Consider the following 27,984-nt stretch of genomic DNA (forward strand, 5'->3'; position numbering starts at 1 on the left):
TCCCAGCGCTCCTAAGCAACGGAAGTGATGCCAGAACTGGAGGGCTTGGGTAAAAATGGGTGAATATTTAGCTTCGATATTCGGAACTGAGAAGGACAAGTGAGAACGGGCGCTGGGAGTGGACTCTCGGGGGGTCGAGGCCGGGGTACTGGGGTCCTGGGTGGTGGGGCGGTGTTTCTGGGGTGTCCCGCCTCCCCAGCCCTCGGTTCACCTCTGTCTTTGCACCTCTTCCAGGGTTAACTGCTCTTTTTACTTTAAGATCAGGGCCTGCCGGCACGGAGACCGGTGCTCCCGGCTTCACAACAAGCCGACATTCAGCCAGGTGAGACCCGGCACAGAGCTTCTGGAGTTAACGCCTCCTTGGCCCTTCCTCTTCTGGGGCCGTAGTCACCATGTCCCGCCTATTCCGAGTTCCTGAGGCCCTCCCTACCGCCCGGCTTTTTTTCTGATTGGACCTTTCTGCAGGCTCCTCCCACCAGTCTTCCTGCCCGTCTCCTAGGAACTTGGTCGCGCCCCGCTGCGTACACCCTACACACCGCGGCTGTTCGTCCTTGTCAGTCCCCTCCATCCCGTTTCTGGTTTCTTAGGGGAAAAGGATCGCCGATGCACTCACCATGCTTAGGCTGGGGTGCAAGGTTCCACCCCCAACCTTCATGCCTCACTCTCTTTGCATGCAGCCCTGCCCTCTGAGCTCAGGCCCCGCCCCTTTTAAATTCTGTGCAGACCATAGTGCTGCTCAACCTGTACCGGAATCCACAGAATACAGCCCAAACTGCAGACGGATCACACTGTGAGTAAGGGACCAGGCCTGGGGGCAAGGTGAATAGTCCCCAGTAGGCTACGCCCTGATTCCACCCTCCCCCCCTCCCCCAGGTCATGTGAGCGACGTGGAGGTGCAGGAGCACTATGATAGCTTCTTCGAGGTGAGGGTTGGCAGGGGTAGGTTGGGTTTCTTGTGGGAGCTCAGCTGAGTTCCTCTCCGTCTTCCACAGGAGATGTTCACAGAATTGCAGGAGAAGTATGGGGAGATTGAAGAGATGAATGTGTGCGACAACCTTGGGGACCACCTCGTGGGCAACGTCTATGTCAAGGTGCTTGCTGTCCCCCACTTAGGGCCCAGAGGTGGAGGCATTTCAATGCTTGATGGTGGCCACTGAAGGCTCTCAGCTTGAAGTTCATCACTAAATCCAGTCCAGCCCCAGAGCTGCTAATGAGTACCCTGAAGATCTCTGAGTTCTCCTGCTGACCCCGACTGACGACTGACGTTTCCTGCAGTTCCGGCGGGAAGAGGATGCAGAGCGGGCCGTGGCTGAACTCAATAACCGCTGGTTCAATGGGCAGGCTGTGCACGCTGAACTGTCTCCTGTCACTGACTTTCGGGAGTCATGCTGTCGCCAGTATGAGATGGGGTATGGTAGTTCAAGGGTGGGATGGGCACTTGGAATCCCAGACTTTGAATGTGTGGTAGGGACTGTCAGTGACAATGGCCTCCTCCATCTCTCTATGCAGGGAATGTACCCGAGGTGGCTTCTGCAACTTCATGCATCTGCGGCCCATTTCCCAGAACCTCCGGAGGCAGCTCTATGGGCGGGGACCCAGGCACAGGTACCTCAGGACCAGCCTGCTATGTCTCCTCATGTCCTAAGGCCCCTATATCCTCAGATGAGCCTGACCCTAAGCCCTAGTAACAACGTTCCCGAGACTCTTTTTTTTTTTTTTGATATGGAGACTCGCTCTGTCGCCCGGCCTGGAGTGCAGTGGCACGATCTTGGCTCACTGCAACCTCTGCCTCCCAGGTTCAAGCAATTCTCTGCCTCAGCCTCCCAAGTAGCTGGGATTACAGGTGCCTGCCACCATGCCCGTCTAATTTTTATATTTTTAGTAGAGACGGGGTTTCACCATCTTGGCCAGGCTGGTCTGAACTCCTAACCTCGTGATCCACCTGCCTCACTCTCCCAAAGTGCTGGGATTACAGGTGTGAGCCACCACTCCTGGCTGACTCTTTTTTTTTTTTTTTTGAGGCGGAGTTTTGCTCTTCTTCCCTAGGCTGGAGTGCAAAGGCACGGTCTTGGCTCACTGCAACCTCTGCCTCCCAGGTTCAAGCAATTCCCCTTTCTCAGCCTTCCAAGTAGCTGGGATTACAGGTGCCCACCACCACGCCTGGCTAATTTTTGTATTTTTAGTAGAGACGGGGTTTCACCATGTTGGCCAGGCTGGTCTCGAACTCCTGACCTCAGGTAATCCACCCATCTTGGCCTCCCAAAGTGTGGGGATTACAGGCGTGAGCCACCGCGCCTGGTCATTCCCAAGACTCTTACACTCTAAGAGTAGTTCTGAGCCCCATCTGGAGACCAGTACCTAAGTCCCAATCCCCAAACCAGCCTGAACCCCTAATCCACGACTAGCCTGGCCTGATACTGGCCACTGAGTACCCCGATGCTGGCCACTGAGGCCATGTCTTAGAACTCTAGTTATTTCAGCACCCTCCTGCCTCATCCCAGAGCAGAGAGGCAGGCCTGCAGGATCTCTGCACCACTCCTCAGCATTCTAACCTAACTCTCAACACTACTATTCCTGGGTCACCCCGAAGGTTCCATGCTAGCCACTGTCCCCAAGAGGGGAACCGTCGGCATTCCCCTGATCACCGGCATGGCCGCTTCTGAGGCCCTGGCCCCCTTACCCTCTTACCCTTCACCCCAGACAGGGACAAATATTTCTGGCAGGACCTGTCCTCAAAGCCCCCTTCACTCTCCTGGCCCATCTTTCCCAGGCTCCCGGGCTCCATAATGTAATCTGTTCAGCATGGAGACTTTCTTCTACCGCCCTTGTCTTAATAAAACTCCGTGTTTTGCTTCGGTATCAACTTGCTTTTGCTGTGGTTTGGCATTTCCCTCCACCCACACATGTGACGAAAAGGGGAAACAAGACTGGGTCCCAGCCACAACTTCAGCTGAGGAACTTGGCACGGGCAGCTTGGGACCCAGGACCCTAACGGTACTGGTAGGGTGGGGACACCTTTGTGCTGAAAACCTTAGCACCTCCATCTGAGGCTTATTCAAGGGGGAGAGACCTGGTTGTGGCAGGTGGGAGGAGTCCTAGCCCCAAGGAGATGAGGATTGGAAGGTGAGGTGAGGTGAGGTGCTGGGAGGTGGTCTCAGTCAGTACAGGGCTGTCTCCTCCGTCCCTGCCAAATTGAGATGGGAGTAATGCCTTACACTTAAACATTGAGTTTACTGTATGTGAGGTGCTATTTCCAGCACTTTAGCTTGTTTGTTTTGTTTTTTTTAAAGAGTTTCACTCTTGGCCGGGCTCAGTGGCTCAAGCCTGTAATCCCAGCACTTTGGGAGGCCGAGACGGGCAGATCACGAGGTCAGGAGATCGAGACCATCCTGACTAACATAGTGAAACCCCGTCTCTACTAAAAAATACATAAAACTAGCCAGGCGAGGTAGCAGGCGCCTGTAGTTCCAGCTACTCAGGAGGCTGAGGCAGGAGAATGGCGTGAACCCGGGAGGGGGAGCTTGCAGTGAGCTGAGATCCGGCCACTGCATTCCAGCCTGGGCGACAGAGCAAGACTCCGTCTCAAAAAGAAAAAAAAAAAAGTTTCACTCTTGTTGCCCAGGCTGGAGTGCAATGGCACAATTTCAGCTCACTGCAGCCTCCACCTCCCAGATTCAAGCAATTCTCCTGCCTCAGACTCCCAAGTAGCTGGGATTTACAGGCATGCGCTATCATGCCCAGCTAATTTTGTATTTTTAATAGAAACAGCATTTCACCATGTAGGCCGGGCTGGTTTTGAACTAATGACTTCAGGTGATCCACCCACCTTGGCCTCCCAAAGTGTTGGGATTACAGGCGTGAGCCACTGCGCCCGGCAGCCAGTTTTTTTGGTTTTGTTTTTAGAGATGAGGTCTTACTGTGTTGTCCAGGCTGGTCTATAATTCGTGGCTCAAGCAATCCTCCCACCTAGCAGGGACTACAGATGTGAGCCACTGCGCTTGGCAAAGTGCTTTGCCTTTTTTTTTTTTTTTTTTTTTTGTAGAGACGGGGTTTCATTTTGTTGTCCAGGCTGATCTCTCGAACTCCTGGGCTCAAGTGGTCCTCCTGTCTTGGCCTCCTGAAGTGTTGGGATTACAGGCATGAGCCACCGCACCCAGCCCCTGCTTTACTTCTAATAACGGTTCTAATTCTCCACAATAACCCTATGAGACAGGTGCTATTATTGTCTCATTTTAGGGATGGAAAAGGGAAGGTGGGTGGGTGAGGAAATGGCAGAGGTGGGATATGCATTCTTACAATCTAGATCCGCAGTGCTCTCTCTTAGTCCCCTTTTGGCTTTGTGGGCTTCTCTGATAACCGGCTCAGTTGGGGGATGGGGACTCGAGGGTAGATTCCCGGCTTCCGAAGAGGCGTGGGAATTCTGTTCCCCCACATCACCGCGTCCTTTCTTCTGCCCGGTTTCCCCGGAAAGTGTGGCAGAGGCGCTGAGTTTGGAGGTTCCGCTATCACGGCCCCCGAGATGGGGCCTGGACTATGCCTCCTGACAGCCTTGCTGCTTCTGGCTCTGGCGTCACTGCCGGAAGCCTCCCAGTACTGCGGCCGCCTTGAATACTGGAACCCAGACAACAAGTGCTGCAGCAGCTGCCTGCAGCGCTTCGGGCCGCCCCCCTGCCCGGGTGAGAATCCGAGACCCAGCCTTGCTTGGGCGGAGCTTGCAGGTGATAGGGAGCGGGGAAGGGGTGAGGTCTGTGGGCTACGGGCCAGAGAGTCTTGCTTAGGGGTCTAAGCGGTGGGCCTTATGTAGATCACACAGGGATGGCAGGCAGAGCCTGTGCAAATAGTGCGGGCTACCGTAGGGCAACACCGAAGGGATATGGCTGGAGTGGCGGGATAGGGGCCCGGTGGAAAGGGTGGGCTTTATGTAGATAAATCGGGAGTGGGCGGAGCTCGGAGCCGAGCAGGCGGGGAATGAAAAGGCGAGCCCGGAGAAAAGTGACAGGAGCGGAGCGCACGCTGATAGGCTGGGAGCGCCCTGGAGGGGCTGGGCACGCTGGGATAGGGCGAAGGGAGAGGGCGTTGCCTGAGCAGGGGCGGGCTAGACGGCAGCGCTGGAGAGCAGCTTTCCCGCTAGACTATGAGTTCCGGGAAAACTGCGGGCTCAATGACCACGGCGATTTCGTAACGCTCCCGTTCCGAGAGTGTTCTTCTGGGCAGTGCAACCCCGACGGTGCGGAGCTATGTAGCCCCTGCGGCGGCGGAGCCGTGACCCCTACTCCCGCCGCGGGCGGGGGCAGAACCCTGAGGCGCTGCAGAGAGGTGCGGATGGGACTCCCGGCCGGGCAAGGGCGTGCCGGAGTTGGGGGGCCTAGATGTAGGGAGCGGGCGTAGCCCCACGTAAGGGGTGGGGCCGTGGTTTCGGGAGGTGACTGGCCTGCAGGGGTCGGGAGCTCCTAGGTTAAGGTAGTTGGGCCTTGCGGGCCCAACTACCTTATCAGGTACCGTATCAGATGGGATGTGGCCCCGTTAAAGGGTATAAAGATGGAAGGTTTGGGAGCGGGCAGGAGTGGAGTGTGGCCTCCAGCTTTACTCCAACCCCTTATCCCCAGAGGCCGGTCCCTGCCAAGAGGCCCTGCCCCCTCACAACTGGAAACCCAGGCGGCCCTAGCTCCCAGGAGCGCAGCTCACCAGCAAGTTCCATTGCCTGGAGGACCCCTGAGCCCATCCCTCAGCAGGCCTTGCCGACTTTCCTCCCGCTGTTGGTGCTGGTCCTGCTCCTGACCTTGGCGGTGATAGCGATCCTCCTATTCATTCTGCTCTGGCACCTCTGCCGGCCCAAGGAGAAGGCCGACCCCTATCCCTATCCTGGCTTGGTCTGCGGAGTCCCCAACACCCACGCCCCTTCCTCCTCGCATCTGTCCTCCCCAGGCGCCCTGGAGACAGGGGACACATGGAAGGCCTCTCTACTTCCACTCCTGAGCAGGGGTTAGTCCTGGAGGAGCCCCGGGGCGGGGAAGGTGGACTGGACGCCCACCCTTCCTCCCCTTTACCCTTCCCCTTTCTTCCAGAACTGCCCGGTCTGGGGTCACAGCCCCTGTCTCGCCTCCTGGATGAGCTGGAGGTGCTGGAAGAGCTGATTGTACTGCTGGACCCTGAGCCTGGGCCAGGTGGGGGCATGGCCCATGGCACTACTCGACACCTGGCCGCGAGATATGGGCTGCCTGCCGCCTGGTCCACCTTTGCCTATTCGCTGCGGCCGAGTCGCTCGCCGCTGCGGGCTCTGATTGAGATGGTGGTGGCAAGGGAGCCCTCTGCCTCTCTGGGCCAGCTTGGCACACACCTCGCCCAGCTAGGGCGGGCAGATGCATTGCGGGTGCTGTCCAAGCTTGGCTGATCTGGGGTTTGTTGGGCTTAACATTCAATAAAGAACTTTGTTGACTACTAAGCCCAGTATACAATTAGCATTGAAGTACTTCTTGAAGTACAATCCTAATTAGGCAAAGACCCAACAGCTATCCTCACTGCTCTTTGCCCTAGAAGGGCCTATTCTAACATACATACAGGGCCACATGTGGGAGGGCTGACCCCAGGTGCCTCTGGGCCACGAGAATCCCCTCTGGGCAACAGCCCTGCTACAGACACTGTGTTCTGTCTTGTTCTGAAGCCGTAACAGACCCCACGACTGACTTCTAATTCTCAATGATGGCCTCACCTATCTGTTGAGGCTGATGAACTTCCTTGGCTTATGATGGGTGGGTGTGTAGAAGTGGGGTTCCTACCTGCCCCCATACCCTACAAATGGGAAGACCACCTCTCCAAACATTGACAGACTTTATTGTGGGGGGGTTCCCACCTGGGACCCCACCTCTTAAATAAAAAAGTGCATAGAAAAGAAGGGATTTAGAAACTTTTGTACAATATCTACATCCTGGGCCCCCAGGGCAGAAAGGGGGCGATTGCTGGGTGGGCTGGAGGGGTGGAGGCAGGGCCCTTGTCGCCTGCATGCCCACATCCACCCTGAACATGAGGATGGGGGTGAGATGCTCTGGGAGGGGCTGGGGGGCCCCCAGGCTAGGGGCAAGATGGCAGCGACGGCAGCAGGAGGTGTGAGGGGTCGTGGTGGGCAACCACGGCCTCAGTTAAGGAACCGACGGCAGCGCTTGGCGCCACAGTTGCAGGGCAGCTTGTTGCTGGCATCCTCGATGGGGAACTTGTAGTCGTAGGTGAGCTCCTCACCACGCAGGATGCGGCGCAGGGCGAAGATGACAATGTGTTTCTGGCCCTCCACATGGATGACCCGAGAGAAGCAGTTGGGCTCACAAGAGTGGTTGATGAAGCGGGCGGCATTGCCGTGCATCGTGGCGTCCACTACATCAAAGTCATCCATGCGGAACATATAGCACCCAATGCCCTGCGGGGATGAGGTGGGAAGATCAGGTGCTCTGTCCCTGTGGACAGGCTCGCTTCACCCACTGTCTTCCCACGGCCACTGGGAGCCCACCTTCCCATCGTAGAACTTCTCCCGCTTGTCAGTCAGCACGGAGCGGATGACGATGCCGGAGTACTCGATGACCATCTCCCCTGCATCGATGTTGCGCTTACAGAACAGGCCTCGCCCGTGGATGGCTGATCTGCAGGGCAGGACAAACAGGGAACTCAGGGGGCAGGGGGACAGAAACCAGGCGGTACCCCCTACCCAGTGCACCTGTCCGTCCACCCAAGGGGCATCCTCCCCCCCAACCCCACTCACCTGTAGACACCCACAGCTTCTTTGGACGTCTTCTTAAGGTGACGAAAGCGCATGGCCATGGGCAGCTCCAGGCTGGTGGCACGTCTGGTGAGGGACAGCAGGGTCACCCAGGCTGGTGCTCAGAAAGACCTCTCTCACCCGTGCTCACTCTCTAAGACCCTTCCAGACCACCACCTGCCCCCCAGCTCACACTCCATACCTGGTTGACCTGAGCTGCACCTCATCCTCTTCCTCGTCACAGGTGGCCCCCTCAGGGAGCACCCGGTGCTGGGAGGCCAGGAAGTTGAACATGTCAAAGGTGCACTTCCTGCAGGTGGGAGCAGGGGAAGGAGGAATATACTATTGAAGACAGGGCTAACGGAAATGGGTGGGGTTCGTTCTTATGTCAGCTCTAGAAATAACTCTTCTTTAAATTTTTATTTTACAGATGCGGTTTTGCCATGTTGCCCACGCTGGTCTCGAACCCTGGGCTCATGTGATCCTGCTGCCTCAGCCTCCCAAAGTGGTGGGATTACAGGCGTGAGCCACTGAGCATGGCCAACTCTAGAAATAACTCTTGAAGTGACCTAGTGTCTCCTCCCCAGGCCTGTTTCCAACCTCCACATATATATATAAATATATAGTATATATACAGTATATAAATATGTAACTACACAGTTAACTCCCACCCTCAAGAGCTCTCATAGGAGCATCCTGACCCAGGCATCACACCCTAGACCTCTCACCGGAGATAGACCTCTGCCCGAGCAGCCCCATGGGGATTCAGGGGCGGCTCCTCCTGGCCCTCTCCCTGCTGGTGGTAACGGAACTTGTAGTGCTGGCAACGCTGGGCTCCGGGAAGCTGCTCAGCCAGGAAGATGACAGCATCGTGGTGGATGCCCAGGAGTCTCGCCCCACTCATTCCTGAGAGGAGATGTTGAGGACATACCTGTCATGTGGAGGGCCCATGGTGCCCTCAGGGAGACATCCAGCCCCCAGCCCCCTGCGGGGCCCACTCCTTACCACTAAAGGAGAGATGTCTGAGTCGGGCATGGCCTCGGGCCTCTTGCACTTTCTCGATCAGAGTTCTCCACGCCCCTGGGGAGACAGCAGAGCCAGGGCTGAGTCAGGATGGTGTTTTATGGACACTCTCCCTCCTGCCACTGCACCCCCCAAACTCACCCTCCAAGCTCTCTGCCTCCACGCTGAACCCATCCTCACTGCTGATCTCGAAGCGCAGATGTGGGCCAGTCCGTTTCGGGGCCTGGTTCTCTTTATCATCTGGGGATGGAGGCTCTTCCTCAGAGCTTGAAGCCTCACCTGGTCCCAAGAAGCAGGCTGGAGTGAAGATCACCTTTCCTGGACTCAAAAGCCCCTGAGCCCTGCTGTGCTCCCAGCAGACACCACTCTCTCCACCCCTAGGCGCAGACACAGATACTAGGGTCTAATGGCCCTCCTTCTGCTCCAATTACCCAGTGTGCGCTGCAGAATGAACATTTCTTCCCCTAAGGAGCCTGCGGCTCTTCTACAGGACTTCTCAGGTACAAGAGCGTTCCACGGAGGCTTGGGGCCTTTTGGCAGGACACGCCTAGGGCTCACTTAAACCCAGTGTCCCATACATCCCATCTATCTGTCATCATTCTGTTTCTCACACAAAATTTAAAATACCAGAGAATTATATTTTGCACGTTTTTTAGATGCAGCAAATTTCTGTAACTATTACAAATATATAATTATCATTTTTTGAGACAGTCTCGTTCTGTCGCCCAGGCTAGAATGCAATGGCGCGATCTCCGCTCACTGCAACCTCTGCCTCTCAGATTCAAGCAATTCTCATGCCTCAGCCTCCTGAGTAGCTAAGATTACAGGCGCCCACCACCACACCTGGCTAATTTTTGTATTTTTAGTATAGACGGGGTTTCACCATGTTGGCCAGGCTGACCTCAGGTGATCTACCTGCCTTGGCCTCCCAAAGTGCTGGGATTATAGGCGTGAGCCACTGCGCCCAGCTACAAATATATTATTATATAGGCTCACATGCACAGAGCCAAGTACACTGTATGTTATGAGCTATTTAGTGGATTTCTCGAGGGTTAACAGATTAAACAGGGCAGATGGGACATGCTGACGTAGTAGATGTGGATGTGAAGCAGCGGGTTGGGGGTCAGTACAACGCTGGGCCTGAACACCTGGAAGGATAAAACTGCCATGGACTGATAGCGAAGGTGAAAGAAGAATGGGTTTGGCGTGCAGGTGGAGGGCTCAGTTTGGGACAGGCTGACTTTGAGAGGCCTCTTAGAAACCTCCCCCTGCAACCTGCTGGTGGAGATGGTGGGCAGGCAGCAGGACGGGATGGAGGAGGCCACAGTTCAGGGACAGGGTCTAGGCTGGAGAGAGCAATGTGGAGACAATCAGAACACAGACAGTACAGCCACCAAGCTGGAAGGGAGACCCTGGGAGTGAGCATACAGAGAAGTCAAGGCCAGGGCCCCCGCACACATCTTGACTGACAGCCGTGGGCAAGGAGGCAGGACCAGAGGTGAGAGCAGAAGCAGCCTTGGAAGCCAGGGAAGACAATGCTTCAAGGCGGGAGGGATCCGCTGCACAAAACGCTGCTGCTGCTCAAGCAGATGTGGGCTGGGGACTGACCACTGGGAGTTGGGGGCACAAAAGCTTGAGTGGAACAGGCTTTAGGAGAGGCAAAACCCACATGGCCACACTCTCCCGATGTCACCTCTCCAGGCCACCCTGCCCCACCTCCCCCGCCCCAAGGGAGACTCTAAAGCAACACTCCTGCCGTGTAACTCCCGTCCTTTCCAGGCCTCAGTGCCCCAGAGTCCACCTCTGACAACTTCTTCCCCGTGTCCCCCAACCCTCACCTCCACTGTTTCCCGAACACGGCAGGACTGACCACAGGACTCTGGCAGGTGCTCTCACTGCTCGCTTTCTCAGTGCCCACTCTAACCTGCCCTTGCTAACGTGTCTGTGTCCTGCACCAAAATGTGGTCTGGTCCCTGAGGACAGGGACCTCCCAAGGCCACTGCCATATTCTCATGTCATCTTTGAGACATAAGCAGCCTCTGAGTTAAGCAGTCTCAATCCACATCACTCTGCTTCCCGCTCAGCAACTGAGCTCTGTGTCACGAGAAAATCCAAACATCTGGACAGGATTGGGCCACCACAAAATCCCAGCCTCAGGCTGCTTGACCACCAGCTTACCTGGCCGCAGCCATTCCCCCCACCACTGCCCTAAAGGACCAACAGAAAACTACCCCCAGCTTCAAGCAGTCTACCAGCCACGCCTTCTCCAGGGGTCTCCACCTCTACCTATTACAGTTTCTGCATAAACACCTGCTTCCCCTCCTCTCCTTTACCTCAGAGGTCACCAGTTCAAAACCGGCCACCAGGCCTCTTCCCACTGGCTTTTCCATCCCAGCCTGCCCTTCCCCGCCATCCATGCCTCCGCTGTCTCGGCCCTCACACCAAGCACCTCCACGCTACTGGCCCACCTCCCACTCACCATCCTTAGCTGAACTCTGGCCAGGTGCCTGGGCTGTTTTGCCTTCCTCAACCATGGTCTCAATTCTGGACTCTGACACAACATCCCACCCTGTGCCACCTGCTCTCACTGGACACCAACCCTAGACTCCACAGGCCTGGCAGTCTCTGTGGCAGCTGAGATGTGATGACTCCTTTCCCCAGGCCTCTGGGACACCAGTCTTCTGATCTTCCCACTGTCCCTAACCATCATCTGGGTGCTAGGTGGGTTGCATTCTCTCTGGATGATCCTAGAACTTCACCTTTGGCTACTCTACGAAGCTAACTCTCAGCCCTTGGCAGGCTAGGCTCTGAGGCCCTCCCCTGGGCTCTTGGGCATGCTGGACAAAGACCTTTAAGAGGATCCCACAGAGCTGAAATATCATGTCCATGTCCGTTTCTCCCACAAGGCCAGAGACTCCCCAAGGTCATCTCTAACTCCAGCACTGAGGCTCAGGCTTGGCCCCCAGGAGTAGATAGTGGTTTTCAAAGCAGACTGATTCTGCATCTGTGAGTCACCCAGCTGAGCCAAGCACAGGCAAGGAGCGAGAGAGAGGGCAAGGCCGGTCCCTACCTGAATAGTGGTGCCACTGGGACTCAAGCAGCAGGTCTGGGGGACCATCGGTGACTTGGGGAGGACCACCTTCCGGAAGTGGCAGCAAAGGGGACCGTTCCTGGAGGAGCCTGCGAGAAGAGACCTGTCAGGAAGGGGAAGGACAGAGGTCCCAGACCCTCCAGGGAGAGAGGCCTGGTCACTCACCCAGGACTTTCTTCCCCAGCGGGCTCCCCAGGCCGATCCAGGTCAAGGACCCCGCGCACTGTGGGGGTTTTCATCCTCACACGGCTAAACCTGGGAGGGCGAGCCCGAGAAGGATGAGCCGTATCTCCCACCCATCCGCCCCCTTGCCTGCTCTGCCAGTCTCAGCACCCACACTCACCCGCCACTGCCAAGCCCCAGAACCTGGGGGATGTCCTCCGAGGCCTCTCCATCTTCATCCAGTCGCGGGGCTTTGTATGGGGGAGGTGCTGGCGGGGACCGGCCAGAGAAAGTGGACACCCTCTTGACGCGGATGGCCTGACGGGGCGGGCTGGCTGGCCCACTGCTCAGCACCAGCGTCAGGGGAGGGGGCGGTGGGGGCGGGGCAGGGCGGACCACCCCGACCACGGGCAGCACGCCGAGGAGGGGGCCTGGGGGCAGAGTCCAGGAGGTGGGAGCTGTTGGGGAAATGGTGGGGGGCAACGGTGGCTGCTTCACTGGGGGTGGGACAGGTTCACCCTCCCCAGCCATCTTCACAAATACTTGCCCCAGCTTGTTGACAAGGATGATTTTGGATGTGGCAGGTTTGGGGGGCTCAGGGGCAGGGCCAAGGCTTAACACCCGGACCCCCGGGGCCCCTGGGAGCCAGGCAAATGTGCGGGTGGGGTCAGCTGGACTGGCAGGCAGACCCTGGGGGGGCTGGCTGCCATTAGCCAGGGGAGGCGCCGGAGGGAGCGACTCCTCTCTAGGGCCAGCACCTCCCTCCCCAGGCCCCCCTAGGTTCTTCAACACAAAATCCACAATTTCTGATGGCAGGTCCTCAGGAGGCCGGGCCCTGTCCCCTGCAGCCCCGAGGACCCCTGCCCGGCCTACTCCTGGCCCTGAAGGAGGAGTGCCCTGGCCCCGAGGCTGCTGCACCGCCTCGGCCTCGCTGTCAGTGCCGTCGTCCACGCCGTCCAGCTGTTCAATGCGGGGGGCTCCAGGGGGGGCGCTGGGGGCCAGGCCAGGGGCGGACACCACAGTCACAGGGAAGTGGATGTAGCGGGAGGTGGGGCTGGCTTCCTCCTCGGAGCTGTCCCCTGGGCCCCCGTGGCTGCTCCCCATGGCCCCAGCGGCTACAATCTCTTCCTGGAAGGGCTCAGTCCCCAGCAGGCTGGCCGCGAAGTCCAGGTCAGCAGCACTCAGTCCTGACACCACCTCCATGTCCTCGAAGTCTGGGCCCAGGTCTTCAGGGGGTGGTGGAGATGGGGCCGGGCCAGGGGGAGCCAGCTCCCCTGAGGTAGGTGTGAGGGCTGTGACGACTGAGGTAGGAGGGGGCACCCTGAGCTGAGGGGAGGTTTTGAGAGGAGGGGAGGCCCGCCGTGATGGAGGCGGCCGGGGGGCCAAAGGGCTGGGACGACGGGAGCGTCTGGGGGGAGCTGGGAAGTCCGGGTCTCCCACTGTGGGGATGTGGTGGGTCAGCGAAGATGGACTTCCTGTGGGGGGAGGGTCGGTGTTACCAGCAGCTCCCACCTCCCCAGCTCCAACCCCAACCCCCACATGCCCAGTGCTCACCAGGGGAGGGCAGGGGGCCAAAGGAGACACCCCCCAAGGGCCTCCGGGACGGCGAGTAGTTGGGCACTTTGATTCGAGCCCCCGAGAAGGAACGGGGGGCTGGAGGAGGGGCGCTGCCTGAATCTGGCCGCAGTGGGGGGTCCAGGTTCTGAATGGGAGAGTGGCGCTCAGGAGCTCCAGGGACAAGGACATCTGTGTCCAGTGGGGGGTCCTCACCACCTGGGGGCTCTGAAGAGGCGAGAAACGGCATTGGGGTGGTAGGGGCTCTGGGCCAAAGCCTGCCCACATGCCCTCCTGCCCTCCTCCTGAGCCACTGTACCTCCCAAGTCCCCGACCCTGACCCAGTCACAACAGGCCCCAGTTTCCAGCGATCACCCAGGCCAAGCCCAACGTGGAGTCCACAAAACCCGCACGCACCTGGGCCAGGGACCCTTCAGGGCCTCTCCCCACTCGTTCCTTGCCATCTCCTCTCTGCTGCAGGCTTTGCATGCCATGGAGATATGCCCTCTCTCCAGCATGGCCAGTCCTACCCCTTTGTTACCTGCCTGGTGCATCCCCGCCACATCAGAGGCCCCCGCCCACCCCGGCCCGGAGGTTCTCCATTACCTGGCTCCACCCAACCTCTGCAAACTGATTCCGTCCTCCACCCAACACGCCCTCGTTTCCAGACGGGATGGGTGTACCCTCCTCCTCTGTCCACTTCTTGTCATGCTCCAAACTGGAATTAAGCCCTTTCTACCATCCAAATCTCTTCCGCCTCCTGCTCTGCCCACAACAAACTCTTCCCCATTTCCAAGCCCATTCTTTGCCCTGTGCCATCCAGCTCTCAGCTACATCCCACCGCCAGCATGGCTGGAAGGGGGCTGGTTTGGGAGCTGAGCAGATCCAGGTCCAATTCCACCTCCCCCACCATGTTACTGTGTTTAGCCACTGTCCCCTTTGAGGTGTAGTATGGCAACACTGGGGAGCATTACATGAGCACAGAGCCCCAAGTTAGGGAGCTATAAGCGCTCTGCTCCCTGCAGTCGCCCAAGAGCCAGCACCCGACTCCAGCAGACAGCGTGCCGCTCTCCCCACCTCACTTCCCATGAAAAGCCGGGCACAGCCCCTGGCACGCAAGGCACGGCAGTAAGCAAGCTGCCGTTACGTTACAGCAACTGAAGCAAGAGCAAACCTCCTAGAGTTTACAAAAGGGAGCGGGGAACAGAGATCTGTAGGTTTGTTTAGGGAGAGCGGCATTCAGGAAGAAGACAGAGCCAATGCCACACCTGAGGAAGGGGCGGGGCTGTGCACAATGGTCTGGTTCTCCTCTGCAGCCTCCAGGTGAGCTGGCTCTTCCCGAGGCCCCCACGGCCGATACTCCAGAATTCGGCACCGATACCAGCAGCGCCTCCGAGCATCCACCGTGCTCCAGTACAGACGGGAGCACCTGGCATGTGGGACAAGATGGTTAGGATGCTTGGGCAATGGCATCCAGCTATGGAGTCCCCTGGCCCCACGGATCACCCCGACCGCTCACTGGTAGCCAATGGGGAAGAGCCGTCCCTCGCAGTCCGAGAGATCAGACAGAGTACCCAGGGAGTCAATGCGGATGGAGCCTGTGGTGCAAAGTGGAGGTCAGGAAAGGCAGGCAGGCCAGGGCAGGAGGACAGGGCAGAGAATAGGCAGCTTACCAATGAGCACATTGATGGCGTCAGGTTCAAGCCCTGTCAAGAACTTCCGCTTGAAGTTGATGCCCTCGAAGTCCACATAGACTCGGCGGAGAACATCAAAACCATCGGGGTTCACGATTTCCTGGAAGAGGGGGTGGCAAATTGAGGTGGCTGAATTGGTAGGGGAGGTGGACACCAGGGATAACTTGATAGGTGAAGTCTGAGTAGTCAGGGGCTTGGCCTAAAGGCCTCTGGGAAAACAGATCAGGAGACACTGAGAGGCAATAAGGCCAGGCCTGGGGGCCACGGGAGTCCCTAAGTGAACAGGAAGATAGGTGGGGAAGGAGCTGTGTGCCCCACAGTTCTGGCCCACCTTGCCATCTAGGAGATCAGTGTGTTTCTGACAGAAGACTTTCTTGTCGTCCTGGAAGATGCAGTAGCTGGCCCGGGCACACATGAAGTGGAAGTTGCTGAGGCAGGAGGACAGGCAGCAGCCCACCGTGGCACCAGGCTTCAGGCAGAGCTCGCAGCGCTGCGTAGGGGAGGGCGGCTCAGGGGAGAAGCCAGGGCTGGGGACAGGCGCCAGGCACCACTGCCACTGAGTCTGCACGGGTCCCTGTCTAGCCTGGCACGGCACAGGCTCTCCCCAGGCGCAGCCTCTCCCCAGCTGCATCCACGCCCAGGTGCACACCAAACTCTCTCTGGTTCTTTGAAGCGAGAATGACAACAGCTAATGCTTGCTGATGGCACTGACCATCTTTGTCACACTGTTTTCAGGTAGAGGTTGTGTTATTCTCATCCTCACAGATACCCCTGCAGTGGGAATCTCTACCACCCCATTGTCCAAGAGCACTTGAGGTCTCTCTGTACCTGGCCCAGGCACCACTCTGAGGAGTGGCGGAATTCTAACCTCACGGGGATGTAGTGAGAGCTCAACGCCACCCAGCATGGAAAGCATGCAGCCCAGGTTCAATCAATGGGCACTCTTCTCACTTTTAGACTCCCAGGCTTCAGGCCCAGATTATGGCCAGAGGGCCCACATAAGAAAAAGCTGCCATCAGCACCAACATCCCAGGGCAACCGAGACCTCAGCCTGGCAGTGAAAGGATGCCAGGTAGGGAATGTGAAGTAACAGCTGTCTGCACCAGAGGAGGCCTCCCCAAGAGCCAGAGGGCTGCCCACCTCTCTGGGCCCGCGCCCTCACCATCTGCCTCCCTCGGGCCACAGCAGCATGCACATTCTTGAGGGAACCGTCGTTCTCCTCGAAGACTTCTGCCGACCAGATAGCACAGTTGACGTGTGTCCACTCATTCTGCCCGATGTACAGGAGCCGCCCCGCCTCCTGGGGCAGAAGAGGAGTAGCATGATGTGGGGCGCCAGGGACCAGGCCCCACAACCTGGTGTGTCACAGAGCAGCCCTCACCTTGGAGTCTGCATCCCCGTATTTGAGACAGAGTGCACACTGACGGGGGTCCTCCAGGTGTGAGAAGGCAGCCGGATCCTTGCCCTGGAATGCTAGAGAGGAAACGTGAAGGGAGGTCTAAGAATCAGGACCTGGAGCCAGGCCACCAACACAGGGCCCTGGCTTCTGGACCCCCACTTCCCAGTACCTGCTGAGGGATCCCCTGGAGGCTGCCCTGATTCTGGGGTCTCTGGTTCCTGCTGTCTCCACTGCGCATAGACATGATCCAGGGATGGGGGCAACACCGCGTTGGGAAGGACTCCGCTGTGGACAGACAGGGTTAGCAGCTGATGCACCCAACAAGAGCGGCTGAATGGGGGCCCATCCACAAACCAGCCTCAACTTGCCATGACACCCACTGCTCCCTCTCCACGTGGAACTTCTCTCAGTTCACCAAATAAGCCAGGCCCTCTTGTGGCACCTTGGACATGTGGAATGCTGCTCCTCACGCCTGGAATACTTTCTCCCCAGCTCTGCTCCAATGTCATCTCTTTCAGGAAGGCTTCCCTGACACCTCGGCTCCAGAAGGTACCACCTCTGGGTCCCCACTGCCCCCTGGTATTCTCCATCACTGCCCTGACCATCTGGGTCTTCAGTGCCTGCCCGGCCCTACAGTGAGCTCTTTAAGCAGAGTCCAATTTGACTCACTCACTGCTTTGTCCCCAGCAATGCCCTGCACAAAGCAGAAACAAAGCTTTGCTAGTCTAGCAACACCAGGGAATCTCACCCGGGTTCCACCACCCTCCTCTCCAGCTCCGCTCCAGACCCTACCTCTGCTCATCTCTTCTTAGCCCAGCGTGGCCCCTGCATGCCCTGGCCTTGCCCTAACTCCCCGGCTTCCCTCCTGCTACCCCGCCTTGCTCACTTTGGCAGCCGGGTACTCCGTCGCCAGTACTTGGGGTCGTGGGCGTCGAACCAGCCGAACGCAGATTCTAGCAGCTGGAGAGTGGGTTAACAGGATGAGAAGAGCCGGCTTCCCCAGGAGAGCTGGCAGGGGCAGGGTCTGAAGGGCCCACTCCCCCACCCCACAGGCGTCCCTGGAAGAGCTCACCTTCAGCAGGAGCCCCTTCATCTGGCCTCCGGCCCGGCGCTCTGGGGTCTCTCCCTCCTCTGAGTGCCGCATGAGGATGCCCACCATGTCCTCCATAAAGCTGTGCTGTAAGGGGGTTTGTCAGAGACTGAGTCACCTCTGCGCAACCCCAGCCTCCTGGCACCCATCTGCTCCTTCTGGTGTCCCACTCACCACAGACTTGTAGTGGCCATCCTCGAAGCGCTGACTCACAGCTTGCAGGCCGCAGGGTCCTGGGTGCAGCTGCTTCCCATCCGGCCCACACTGCAAAGCGGGGAAGTTAGCAGGGCTGGGGGTGGGCCTGGCCCCACCCCATCCTGCCTCCAGGGCCCTCCAGGGCCCTCCAGACCTGGGTGCAGAGCAGCAGTGGGCCCGCCACCTTGGAGCTCAGCAGGCCCTGGAGCACCTGGCGCAGGCCCCCCTGGAGGGCCCCGCTCAGGGCCTCTCGCCAGCGGGGCTGTGCTGCCCCAGCACACGGTCCGCAGGTGTAGAGCACCGAGTCTGGCAGTCCTGAAAGGATCTCGTAGTCTTCATCTAGGACAGCCGAGTGGGAAAGGGAAAAGTGGTTTCAGAGGATGTGAGGGCTCCCAGCAGCCTCTAGGCCAGCAAGGATCCTTAGCCCACCTGTCCTCTTGGGGCCTGTGGTGGGGGTAGGGGCCCCCACAGGGTTGAGGCTGCAGCCCAGGTGCTCCACTGACTCACCTGAGAGCCCCTCGCACTTGGCATGTACCCAGTGATCACACTGTGCGCACTGCATCATCTTGCTCTCGTAGTCGTTGTCTTCATAGCAGCGTGTGCAGATCGGACAGTAGTTTCCTGGAGGAAAAGAGAAGGAGTCAGAGGTGCTGGGGTTCCCACTCAGCCCTGAGCATCTCTGCTCAGGGATTAGCTGTACCTTAGCTGTCTCTGTTATGCCTCTGCTTTGAGTCCCTACCAGTCCCTAAAAGCTGCTTGAGGATGAGTTTTTTTTTGTTTTTTGTTTTTTTTGAGACAGAGTCTTGCTCTGTCACCCAGGCTGGAGTGCAGTGGCGAGATCTCGGCTCACTGCAACCTCCGCCTCCCAGGTTCAAGAAATTCTCCTGCCTCAGCCTCCCGAGTAGCTGAGATTACAGGTAACCACCATCATGCCTGGCTAATTTTTGTATTTTTAGTACAGATGGGGTTTCACCACATTGGCCAGGCTGATCTCGAACTCCTGACCTCAGGTGATCCACCTGCCTTGGCCTTCCAAGCCACTGTGCTCGGCCTTAGGATGAGACCTCTTTTCAGACTCTGCAGAACACAGGGCCTTGCAGATGTACTGCCTGAATAAGGCTTCCAAACTGCTCAGTGGAGACGTGAGGTTCCAGGAAGTACCTCAGACACCAAGATAGTGGGGTCCCAGGCCTTCCACTCCCACCACCCTCAGAGGGGCTATGTGTCCCTGTTTTACATACTGGATGGACTCCTGTGGAAGAGTTCCCTGAGTTGAAGCGATAGTCCCATAGCTAGAAGGTGGAAAGCCATGAGAAAAGAGGGTCTGTGCTAAAGCCTGTAGAGGAGCCTGGCCATTCCCCTGTGGCCCCCAGTGTCCAGTTCCCCTGCCCGGTCCCCACCTTTCTCATATAGCTGGGTGCACCTGGGGCAGAGGCTGTAATCTCCAGACCACTCGACGTCCCAGTTCTTGCCTGGAGTTGCCCCACAGCTCTTACAGCGCACACAGGCTGAACAGATCTGGGGGAGCAGGGCGATGTTAGGGGAAAGCCAGACACTGGGCTGGAGCTACATGAGCGGGAGACGGGAGAGGAGGAGTTGGGGATATGCAGGAAGCAGGCAAGGAGGGATAGGTAAGAGGAGAAGACACACAGGACAGACACTGAGGAGGAACAGGAGGAGGGCAGGAGTGGACATCAGGCTAGAGCAGGGGATTCTGAGCCCATGGAACGTGAGATTCATAAGCTCCTAAAACCACTCCACACAAATTCTGAATATAAATGTGACCTATGTGAAATTTTTAAAGAGAAAATGTTACTAATCAAAATCTTAAGAGGATCCCCAACCCCTGCTCTTCCTGAGAGCCTCAGCCTAGAGCAAGTTTGGGGGTGGTGGTGATATTTATTAGACACAAAGCTAAGGGGTGAACATCATCTCTCACCCAGTGGCGCCGTTTGCGCGTGGCCCGGGTTGGATAGCTGGGCCCCAGACAGGCCGGGTGGTAAGCATGGCGGCAGCGCTCGCACTCCAGGAGGTGCTGTTGAATGTGGAGACAGAGATGGCGAAACCTGCTGGCACAGCGATGCCCTCACCTTCAGGCCTCCACGCACCCCAGCTGGCCCCTGGGCCCAAACCTTGGATCCGCGACCTTTGCGTCCACAGACGTGGCAGAACTTGCAGCGACGGCAGCACCAGGTGTCGTGATGCTGAGGCAGGGGCCGCTCGGCCTCCTCCAGGCAGAACGGGTGGAAAGGGTCACAGCAGACTTGGCAGAACACCAGCTGGGGACAGGGTCAGGGAGTGAATGATGGGCATAGCATGAGGCCAGAGGGCCCAAGGAATCAGGCTGTGAGGACCGACAGAGATCTGGGGGTCTGTGAAGAAAGGTGGAGATCTAACCTCGTGGAGTCCTTTGCTGGCACACAGCAAGCACACCATCGGGGGGCCCCCTGGCACAGAGGTGAGCACACTCAGGCCCCCCATCAGCCACACGTTCTCTAAATCACAATCCTCCTGGGGGAAGAGAGGACGCAGGATCAGAGGGCAGCCAGGCATACAAGGCAGACCCACCTGACTTTTCAATGACACAGTCATCAAGGTTCTTCCAACCAAAGGCTCTGTCACTCACCCCACTCAATGCCATACCTTAAAATCCACACGGACGCGGTGCACACCATCAGGAGACTTCTGCTTTCCAGTCCAGCCATTGGGAAAAGAAGCAAAGGGGCCAGGGGCCAAAGCATCCTGGGGAGGGAAGGTGGGGGAGTTCAGAGCTGCCAGCCTGGCCGAGATGCAGACTCCTCTCCTCACCACCCTTCCCCCAGCCTACTGGACCCAGACCCTGATCCAGACCCCTCTGCTCTCCAGACAGGCAAGGCCCGCCTCATCCCTCAGGGCCTGTCCTCTCGTGTGGACACACCACGACACTCAGGTGTGTCTGTCACTCTGACTTGCCAGGTAGCTCCTGGAGGGAAGGGGCTCTCGGAGCGGGCCGTGCTGACCTTGTCCAGGCGCCTTCGGGCCTTGAGCTGCAACACAGGCTGCAGGGTGGGTTTGCGGGGCCGGCTCTGCTCCTCAGGTTCTGGCAGTGGCAGCTCTAGTCAGGACACAATGAGCAGTGAGGTCCCTCCCCTTCCACGCCCCTCTTCTTCTACAACCCCAAATGTTACCTGGATTCCCAGGGCCTTCTTTAACTAACCAAGACCCGCCAGGACGACTCTTTCTTGTTTTTTTGAGGCAGGGTCTCGCTCTGTTGCCCAGACTGGAATGCAGTGGCGTGACCCATAGCCCACCGCAGCCTTGAACTCCCAGGCTCAGACGATCCTCCTGCCTCAGCCTCCTGAGTAGCTGAGACCACAGATGCGTGCCACCACATACAACTAACTTTTGCTTTTATAGAGATGGGGTCCTACTGTGTTGCCCTGGTCTTGAACTCCTGGGCTCAAGTGATCCTCCCACTTCGGCCTCCCAAAAGTACTGGGATTACAAGTATGAGCCACTGCACCAGGCCTAGGATGACCCTTAAGTCTCACTCATTAGGCTCACTGAGCAGCTCATAGGCCAGTTCTGTACATCCACCTAAAAACTGCCCCCTCCCCTGCCCTCAGCCACCTTCTCTATCAGACTGACAGAGCCCTGGGTCTGAGTGCCTTGTCCCTCCTACACAAAAGACACAAAACTAAATAAAGGATCAACAGAGAAAGCATTAAGCAGTTCGCACCATTTTCTCGGGGGGTCCGACGCCGAGGAGCAGGGGGGCCCCCGGGCTCCGAGTCATCCGAATCCTCGAAGATATCATAGGAGGGTCGCTGTTTGACGCAGCGCCGGGCTGACTTGCGCTGCAGGAGGGAGTCCTGCTCCTCGGGCCCTGGGGGGGCCACCACCTCCTCCCGGGGCCCCCCAGCTCCCGCCCCCCGGCGTGGGCCTGGAGGACCAGGGGAGGCCTCAGGAGATTCATCGGAATCCCAGGGCAACAGCGTCTTCACTATCGTCCGGCCTGCGGGAACAGGGGACTTAGTAGGATTTGAGCTCAGCCAGGGACACGGGACACTGGGAGAGAAGCCAGAAAGAAGCAGGGCAGGGAATGAACGCGGGAGCTATGAAAGCACACAACGGAGAAGACAGAGAGGGTGAGCTGCAAGGAAGGAGAGCAAACAAACACAGCTCCCTCCACAGCACAAACTCTAACACGGTTTTGAGAAGAAATGCTCCTTAAAGCTCGTCACCTTTTTTAGCCAGTCGTTCCATCTTCCGAGCCTCTATTTTGTCACACTTCCGGTATCTGGGGAGGGGAGCAGCACGTCACCAGGGTAGGGGACTGGTGGTCTGGGGGAAGAGAGGAAGCTCTCCACAAGAATGCCAACCCCACTGCTCTGGCCAGGCAGAAGAGGAGCGAGGCAGGACGCCTACAGGACCGACACCCACGGGAGCGAGGCCACGCCCCAGCTACTCACACACAGCACTGCTTCTTGGTGTTGGGGCCCCCAAACTTGGGCTTGTCTAGGCAGTTGACACAGGACCCACAGTCCTGCACACGTAGGCAGCCCCGACAGTGTCCACATCGAGCCATTCGCATCTTCTTGCCGTGATGGGAGGGCAGTGAGCGCCGGGGTGTGTGGGCCAGGGTCCCTCCAGACCCTGCGGGCTCTGAGTCTCCCCCAGGGCCTGCCGTCTCCACCTTTCCCCGCCGGGACCGTGACGGGACACTCTCAGTCTCAGACGCCGATGATGTATCTATTGTAGCAGGCAGGGAGGAGGGGATGGAGCCACAAAGCCACCAGGCCTTATACCTCACTTCCCTGCTTTCCGACAATCTGGCTCTGGCTTTCTCACAGCACCAGGTTCCTGGTGCCCCCAAACGAAGTTGCTCTAGGACCTAGTACTCAAGCCCGCTTGCCACCTAATCCCCAAGCACCTGACTTGGCTCCCTCTCTCCTAGGCTCTTGGTGCATGTCACCCAAGTGTGGGGTCATCCCCAAACCTGACATGGCTGTCCAGTCTCCCCACCCACCCTCTGTGGCGAGGTCCTGCCGATCCCGGAGAGGGAGCGCACTGAGGCGAGGGACATCTTCGGGCACCATGGCCCGGGCCTGACCCAGAGCCACAGCAGCATGACGGCAGACGTGTTTGATGCGGGGACCTTGCACAGGTGACTCAGGACCCTGGGGGGAGAAATCGCAGTGTGGGTGGGCAGCTGCTGCTTGCGCTCCCACAGTCCCACTCCTCCCGCCAGTCTTCTTCAGGGCCCTCCTCCCGATGCATACCGAGGGCCGCTCTCTCTTAGCTTCCACCGACTCATCTTCGGGCCGGACAGGGCCTCTGTCGGAGACCTGCTTGAGAGCCCCGGCCACCTCCTCCATCGGCCCCCCAGGGCTTGGCTGGCAGGGAATAAACAGGGTCAGGGGCTGGACAGTGAAAAGAGATAAGGACAGGGGGCTGGGTGTGGTGGCTGATGCTTGTAATCCCAGCACTTTGGGAGGCCGAGGCGGGCAGATCATGAGGTCAGGAGTTCGAGACCAGCCTGGCCAAAGTGGTGAAACCCTGTCTCCACTCAACATACAAAAATTAGCCAGGTGTGGTGGCGGGCACCTGTAGTCCCAATTACTCGGGAGGCTGAGGCAGGAGAATCTCTTGAACCCAGAAGCGAAGGCTACAGCGAGCCAAGATCATGCCACTGCACTCCAGCCTGGGCAACAAAGAGACACTCCATCCCAAAAAAAAGAAAGACAGGGACAGGGAACTAGCACGGGGAAGGGCCGGGGCTGGGGAGGAACAAAGGATGGTGGGGGATCACAGAAAGTCAGATTCTGAGGGTTCCCTGCAATGCTGGAAAGTGTCCAGGGAGGCGGGAGGTTAAGGGACTGCAGAGAATGGAGACTGGATGGCTGGGTGTGCCGCTGGGCCTAGGTACTGTGCTCACCGGCATGGAAGCTGCCACCTTCTGCTGCTGCTGCTGGTCGATCTTGAATAGCTGCACTTTGGCTCTCTTGAGGAGGCTGAACATCTTCTCCTCTACCCCAGACAGCGGCAAGGAACCCAGGCCCGCAATCCGGGCTTTTTCCAGGGGAGGCATCTGCTGTGGTGACGGCGGTGGCTGCAGCTGTGGCTGTGGTGGCGGTAGTGCCTGGGGCAGGAGCTGGGTTTGCAAGGCCTGCAGGGGCTGCAGTAGCTGAGCCTGTGTCTGTGGCCCGTTGCTCAGAGCTGGAGCCCCATGAGGGGACACCTCGGCCTTAACAGGAGTGGCGACCACAGGGGCGAATCGAGGCAGGCTGAGGTGGTTGGTGCGGCCCACTGCCCGAGGCTCAGGCTCAGCTGGAGAGTCATCGGCAGGAGGAGGCTCTGGCTCAGGGGCTTCAGGAGCCCCAAGAGGAGGAGGAGTAAGCACCGATTCGTAGATCTTCAGGTGGGCTTCGCTTGGGGTAAACTGAGGGGCCCGAAGGAGTAGGGGCCTCCGGGAGGAGGTGGCTGGAGCAGGGGGTGGGGAGGGGGCCGGGGGAGGTGGAGGGGCTGGGGGAGGAGGGGGCAGCTCCCGGGTCAGTGAGGTCCAGCGAAATGTGGGTTCCCTTAGGATGGACCGTCTCTTCTCAGGGAGTGGGACTGGGGTAGATGGAGGAGTTGGGGCACGTGGTGGAGAGGGGACTGGTGCTGATTCCTGGGGAACAAGTGGGGAGGTGGTGATGGGAGGTCGCAGGACAGGTGAGACCTCCACCTTTGGGGGCCTGGGGGGGTCTTCATCCATAAATCGCCGGGGTGTCTTGATGACACGGGAGGAGCGGGCACTCACCACAGGCATAATAAACTGCCGGATATTCTTCAGGAAGGTGGTGCTTTTGGGGGCCACGGTGGGACTGTCTTCCGGAGGGCCTCCCGTGGTGGTGCTGGGGGTTGGAGTGGGAGGAGAGGTACCCTCTGGCCCTGCCCGAGCAGCTTCCCGCTCCGCCCGCTGGCTGGGAGTCAGGGGAGGCCGGCCCCTCTTCCTGGAGCACGTAGCTGGGACCACAGGAGGAGGTGACTCTTCCTGCTCCTCTTGGGCAGGAGGCGGTGGAGGGGATGGTAGAGGTGGTGGGGACACTGGGGGTGGTGGTGGAGGGCAGAGTGGGGGTGGAGGAGATGTTGAAGGGGGTGGGAGGGGTGGAGGAGGTGAAGGGGCTGGAGGAGTCAGAGGCGGTGGTGGCAGCTTTGTCTCTTCCTTTTCCACGGCTGGCATCGTCTCCTCAGCTACAGCTCTTTCTTCCTTCTCTTCTCCCTCCTCCTTGTCTTTTTCTTCTTCTTCTTTCTTCTCTTCTCTCTCATCATCCAGCTTCTGTTCCTGCTTTTTCCAGCAAGGGCTCCCTCCCTGTCCAGATCCAACTCTTCTTTGGGGGGCGTCCTGCCAAGTTTCCTCATGTTGACCTTGACCCTGACCTGATTCGAGTCCCAAGGACAATTGTCCCATCTTTACTCTTTTGGCCCTTGAAACAAACTTGATCACAAAAGGGAGCCCACCACCTCGGCCTCGGCCCCTGCCTCCACGGCCTCCACGGCTTGACTGTCCTCCACGCTTGGGGGTCCCAGGTCCTGGGCCGGGTCCCTCCTTACACTTCCAGCTGCCAGTTTGGTGTTTCACTGGAACCACAGGAGGTGGGGGCTCAGGTTTGGGGATTGTCACAGCTGCTTCTGCCACCACTACTGCTTGCTGCTTCCTCCTGCAGGGGCCTGCTGGCCGTCCTGGGGGCCGTCCCCGAGACCGCCGGGGGGTAGAGGGCTCACACGCCCGGCTCCGGGGTGCTGGGGGTGCCTGGGCCCGCCGGAGAAGTTCAGTCAGTGCCTGCACCATCCGTTCTGTGCCTTCCTCACCCCGTTTCCGGGCAGGGGTCTTTGAGGGGGTAGGAGCCACATCTGCTAGGCGAGGAGGAGGAAGGGGGGTCGTCTTATGCTTGCGACCCCGACCTCGGGGCGCTCGACCTAAAAGGAGAATAGGTGTGGGGAGATGGATCAAGCCGGCCCTGCAGACAGAGGAAAGCGCTCCAGGAGGGCAGGGACTAAGTCTTGCTTGTGTGTTTCCCCCGCTGCCCAGACTAGCTTGGACTCTGAACACAGAACACACTCGGCAACTGACAGAGACTAGTTGAACAGGGAAGAGCTGACACGAAGGGCGAGGATAAATTCCTGTGACGCTACAGAGGTGGAGTTCCCCCGTCACTCACCTCGCTGGGATCGGAGCGCAGAGCGCAGGGAACTGGGGGCCACATCTTCATCTGAATGAAAACCCTGAAACTCCTGATTTAGGGGACCAGGGGTGGAGGGGAGAAACAGCAGTCAGTGCCAAAGCCCTCGTTCCACCTGAGGCATCGAGGAATATCCCCAGTTCCCACTTAACATACCCCTGCCTATTTAAAAAGAACAAAAAAGACTCAAAGGTCACAGGGAGTGCAAGAGAGGGTCTTTCCCTAGGGATGGAGGCGCCAGGTATCCTGAACCCCGATCCCCAGTGCTGGACCACAGCAGCACAACCAAAGCCATGGTTCACTGGCTCAGGAGAGACGACGACAGGGTCTCCTCAGGGAAGGCAGCAGGCCCCATACTCAGATTCCCTCAGAGTCCAACTGAGACCAAAGTGGGACCTCCACTGACACCCTCTCGGGTCACAATTTCTTTCTGAATTAAGTTGGGAACAGGGGCCCGCAAGTGGAGGGGCAGGGAGGGCATCAGATGGCTTTCGTACAGGCTCCACTGCAAGCCCTCAGGTGGTTATTAAGCGTCCAGGGTAGCAACCCACACCTTCCTGCCTGTTCTGAAAGGCTGGGGGAGAAATCCTGAGCTGAGCTCTGACCTGCCAGGGTGCCCAGTCCCGGCCTTCATCCCACTCCTGTTCAGCCCGAGCCCTAAGAGGAAACCCTCCACCATTCCACCTGAGATGCCAAGAGGAACTGGGGCCCTGGAGAAACCAGAAGGTTGCGAGGCCCGGCAGGGCGGCCCACAGGTAAGAGCCCAGACAGCTCCAACCTGTCTGCCAAGGCCACGCTGCCGCTGTCAACCACGACTGGCTGGGCATGCAGTCCCCACTGCCTCCTCGCCCAAACCTCCACCGCCCTAGCTCTGCCAGCTGCCGAAAAGGATCGGCCCAGGACACTTCAGCGGGACCGACATCGGGCGCGAGTGCCCGGCTGCAGCCTGGGCTCCTCTACCCACTTCCAGAGGCCCTTTCCCCCGGAAGCTGCATGCAGCCTCCCTCCCTCCGTGCCCCGTCTCTCCGAAGGAACCCTGAGGACCCGGCCTGCCCACGCCACCCCCGGGGCAACCCAGACCCCTGGAAGCCCCGGCCTCCGCCCCACCCGGCGCCGGGGACGCCTCCGACCGCCTCACCTCCTCGTCGGATTCGCCGTCACTGCTCTCCTCCTCCGCCACGCAGCCCCGACTCGGACCCCAGCCCCGGCCCCGACCCCGGCCCCGGCCCCGCTGGACCCGCGGGCCGGCCCACAGGCGGCGGAGCCGGCGCAGGCCCCGGCGGAGCCCCAGCAAACGGAGCAGGGCCGTGTCCTCCCCGGGCTCGGCTCCGCCCGGCCCCGTCGCGCCACCGCCGCGCCGCAGAGCTACCCGCACTCTTTCGGCCCCGTTGCCCCGTCCGCCGCGGCCCCCGCCCCCGCCGGCGCCCCGCGGCCGGCCCGGGAAGCGGCCCCGCGCGGAGCCAGGCCCGGGGCAACTGCCGCCGCCCGCCGCCGCCGCCATCTTGGCACCGTGAGAGGGGCCGGGGAGGCGGGGGGAGGGGCGGCCCGTGCGCAGAACCGGGGGGAGGGGAGAAAGCGGGGGCGGGGCGGGGCGGCCCCGGCGCACGACAACAACCAGCGCCGCCGCGGGGCCGCCGGAGGCCGGGGGCCGGGCCGGCCACGCGCAGGGCACCACGGGAGAGGGAGTCCGCGGCCGGCCGGCGCCCTCGGACCGCGCCTGGGGAGCACAGACCCCGCGTTGCGGCCGCAGAGGGGCGAGCCGCGGGGGCCTCCGGGAAATGTAGTCTGGACGCCTCGCTTCTTCCGCCGGCAGCCAAGGCGCGAGGGC

General features: G+C 59.2%; 3 protein-coding genes across 16 annotated transcripts; 2 read left to right on the forward strand and 1 right to left on the reverse strand.

Moving 5' to 3' along the window:
- On the forward strand, positions 1-2,859 carry U2AF1L4 (U2 small nuclear RNA auxiliary factor 1 like 4). Of its 7 annotated transcripts, none has more exons than XM_031659627.1 (8): positions 1-99; positions 235-322; positions 724-790; positions 874-923; positions 993-1,091; positions 1,276-1,409; positions 1,510-1,605; positions 2,771-2,859. In XM_031659627.1, exons 1-8 carry the CDS (start codon positions 56-58, stop codon positions 2,790-2,792), a joined length of 600 nt encoding a protein of 199 aa, XP_031515487.1. In that variant the 5' UTR covers positions 1-55; the 3' UTR covers positions 2,793-2,859. The 7 variants fall into 7 exon arrangements, with proteins under 7 accessions (XP_031515487.1, XP_031515489.1, XP_031515486.1 ...); XM_031659629.1 differs by having other exon boundaries at positions 1,276-1,397; XM_031659626.1 differs by lacking the exon at positions 2,771-2,859 and having other exon boundaries at positions 1,276-1,397; positions 1,510-1,737.
- IGFLR1 (IGF like family receptor 1) lies at positions 2,662-6,888 on the forward strand. 5 transcript variants are annotated; one of them, XM_031659621.1, is made up of 5 exons: positions 2,908-2,994; positions 4,472-4,676; positions 5,132-5,316; positions 5,607-5,982; positions 6,066-6,452. In XM_031659621.1, exons 2-5 carry the CDS (start codon positions 4,520-4,522, stop codon positions 6,389-6,391), a joined length of 1,044 nt encoding a protein of 347 aa, XP_031515481.1. In that variant the 5' UTR covers positions 2,908-2,994; positions 4,472-4,519; the 3' UTR covers positions 6,392-6,452. The 5 variants fall into 5 exon arrangements, with proteins under 5 accessions (XP_031515484.1, XP_031515482.1, XP_031515481.1 ...); XM_031659623.1 differs by having other exon boundaries at positions 2,921-3,123; positions 6,066-6,888; XM_031659620.1 differs by having other exon boundaries at positions 2,941-3,000; positions 6,066-6,888.
- Positions 6,812-27,672, reverse strand: KMT2B (lysine methyltransferase 2B). Of its 4 annotated transcripts, none has more exons than XM_009194181.2 (37): positions 27,295-27,672; positions 26,136-26,208; positions 23,870-25,827; positions 23,214-23,354; positions 22,961-23,111; positions 22,404-22,683; positions 22,176-22,231; positions 21,671-21,946; positions 20,952-21,046; positions 20,596-20,694; positions 20,350-20,463; positions 20,085-20,231; positions 19,892-19,987; positions 19,353-19,470; positions 18,460-18,573; positions 18,107-18,291; positions 17,932-18,021; positions 17,740-17,844; positions 17,554-17,627; positions 16,837-16,952; positions 16,650-16,741; positions 16,431-16,568; positions 15,600-15,758; positions 15,248-15,368; positions 15,094-15,172; positions 14,843-15,003; positions 13,575-13,802; positions 12,202-13,495; positions 12,024-12,113; positions 11,838-11,947; positions 8,909-9,046; positions 8,750-8,824; positions 8,473-8,650; positions 7,947-8,054; positions 7,748-7,831; positions 7,499-7,628; positions 6,812-7,408 (listed from the first exon to the last, which is right to left on the reverse strand). In XM_009194181.2, the coding sequence occupies exons 1-37, from the start codon at positions 27,655-27,657 to the stop codon at positions 7,133-7,135; spliced, it is 8,112 nt and encodes a 2,703-aa protein (XP_009192445.2). In that variant the 5' UTR covers positions 27,658-27,672; the 3' UTR covers positions 6,812-7,132. The 4 variants fall into 4 exon arrangements, with proteins under 4 accessions (XP_009192445.2, XP_003915410.2, XP_009192443.2 ...); XM_003915361.3 differs by having other exon boundaries at positions 23,214-23,327; positions 23,870-25,893; XM_009194179.2 differs by having other exon boundaries at positions 23,870-25,893.
- Positions 27,673-27,984: the final 312 nt, after the last annotated feature.

The sequence above is a fragment of the Papio anubis genome, chromosome 20 (genome assembly GCF_008728515.1).
Source record: "Papio anubis isolate 15944 chromosome 20, Panubis1.0, whole genome shotgun sequence".
NCBI classification, from domain to species: domain Eukaryota; kingdom Metazoa; phylum Chordata; class Mammalia; order Primates; family Cercopithecidae; genus Papio; species Papio anubis.

Excerpts from the sequence above, each read along its gene's own strand:
- U2AF1L4 (XM_031659625.1), top strand. The coding sequence starts at position 56 with ATGGGTGAATATTTAGCTTCGATATTCGGAACTGAGAAGGACAA. Across the intron at positions 791-873 it reads AACTGCAGACGGATCACACT|GTCATGTGAGCGACGTGGAG; the intron begins GTGAGTAAGGGA and ends CCCCTCCCCCAG. Across the intron at positions 924-992 it reads ACTATGATAGCTTCTTCGAG|GAGATGTTCACAGAATTGCA; the intron begins GTGAGGGTTGGC and ends CGTCTTCCACAG.
- IGFLR1 (XM_031659622.1), top strand. The coding sequence starts at position 4,969 with ATGAAAAGGCGAGCCCGGAGAAAAGTGACAGGAGCGGAGCGCACGCTG. Across the intron at positions 5,317-5,606 it reads CCCTGAGGCGCTGCAGAGAG|AGGCCGGTCCCTGCCAAGAG; the intron begins GTGCGGATGGGA and ends CCTTATCCCCAG. Across the intron at positions 5,983-6,065 it reads ACTTCCACTCCTGAGCAGGG|AACTGCCCGGTCTGGGGTCA; the intron begins GTTAGTCCTGGA and ends CCTTTCTTCCAG.
- KMT2B (XM_009194179.2), bottom strand. The coding sequence starts at position 27,657 with ATGGCGGCGGCGGCGGGCGGCGGCAGTTGCCCCGGGCCTGGCTCCGCG. Across the intron at positions 23,355-23,869 it reads AGGTGGCAGCTTCCATGCCG|CCCCTGACCCTGTTTATTCC; the intron begins GTGAGCACAGTA and ends TTCACTGTCCAG. Across the intron at positions 20,695-20,951 it reads CCCGAAGGCGCCTGGACAAG|GATGCTTTGGCCCCTGGCCC; the intron begins GTCAGCACGGCC and ends TTCCCTCCCCAG.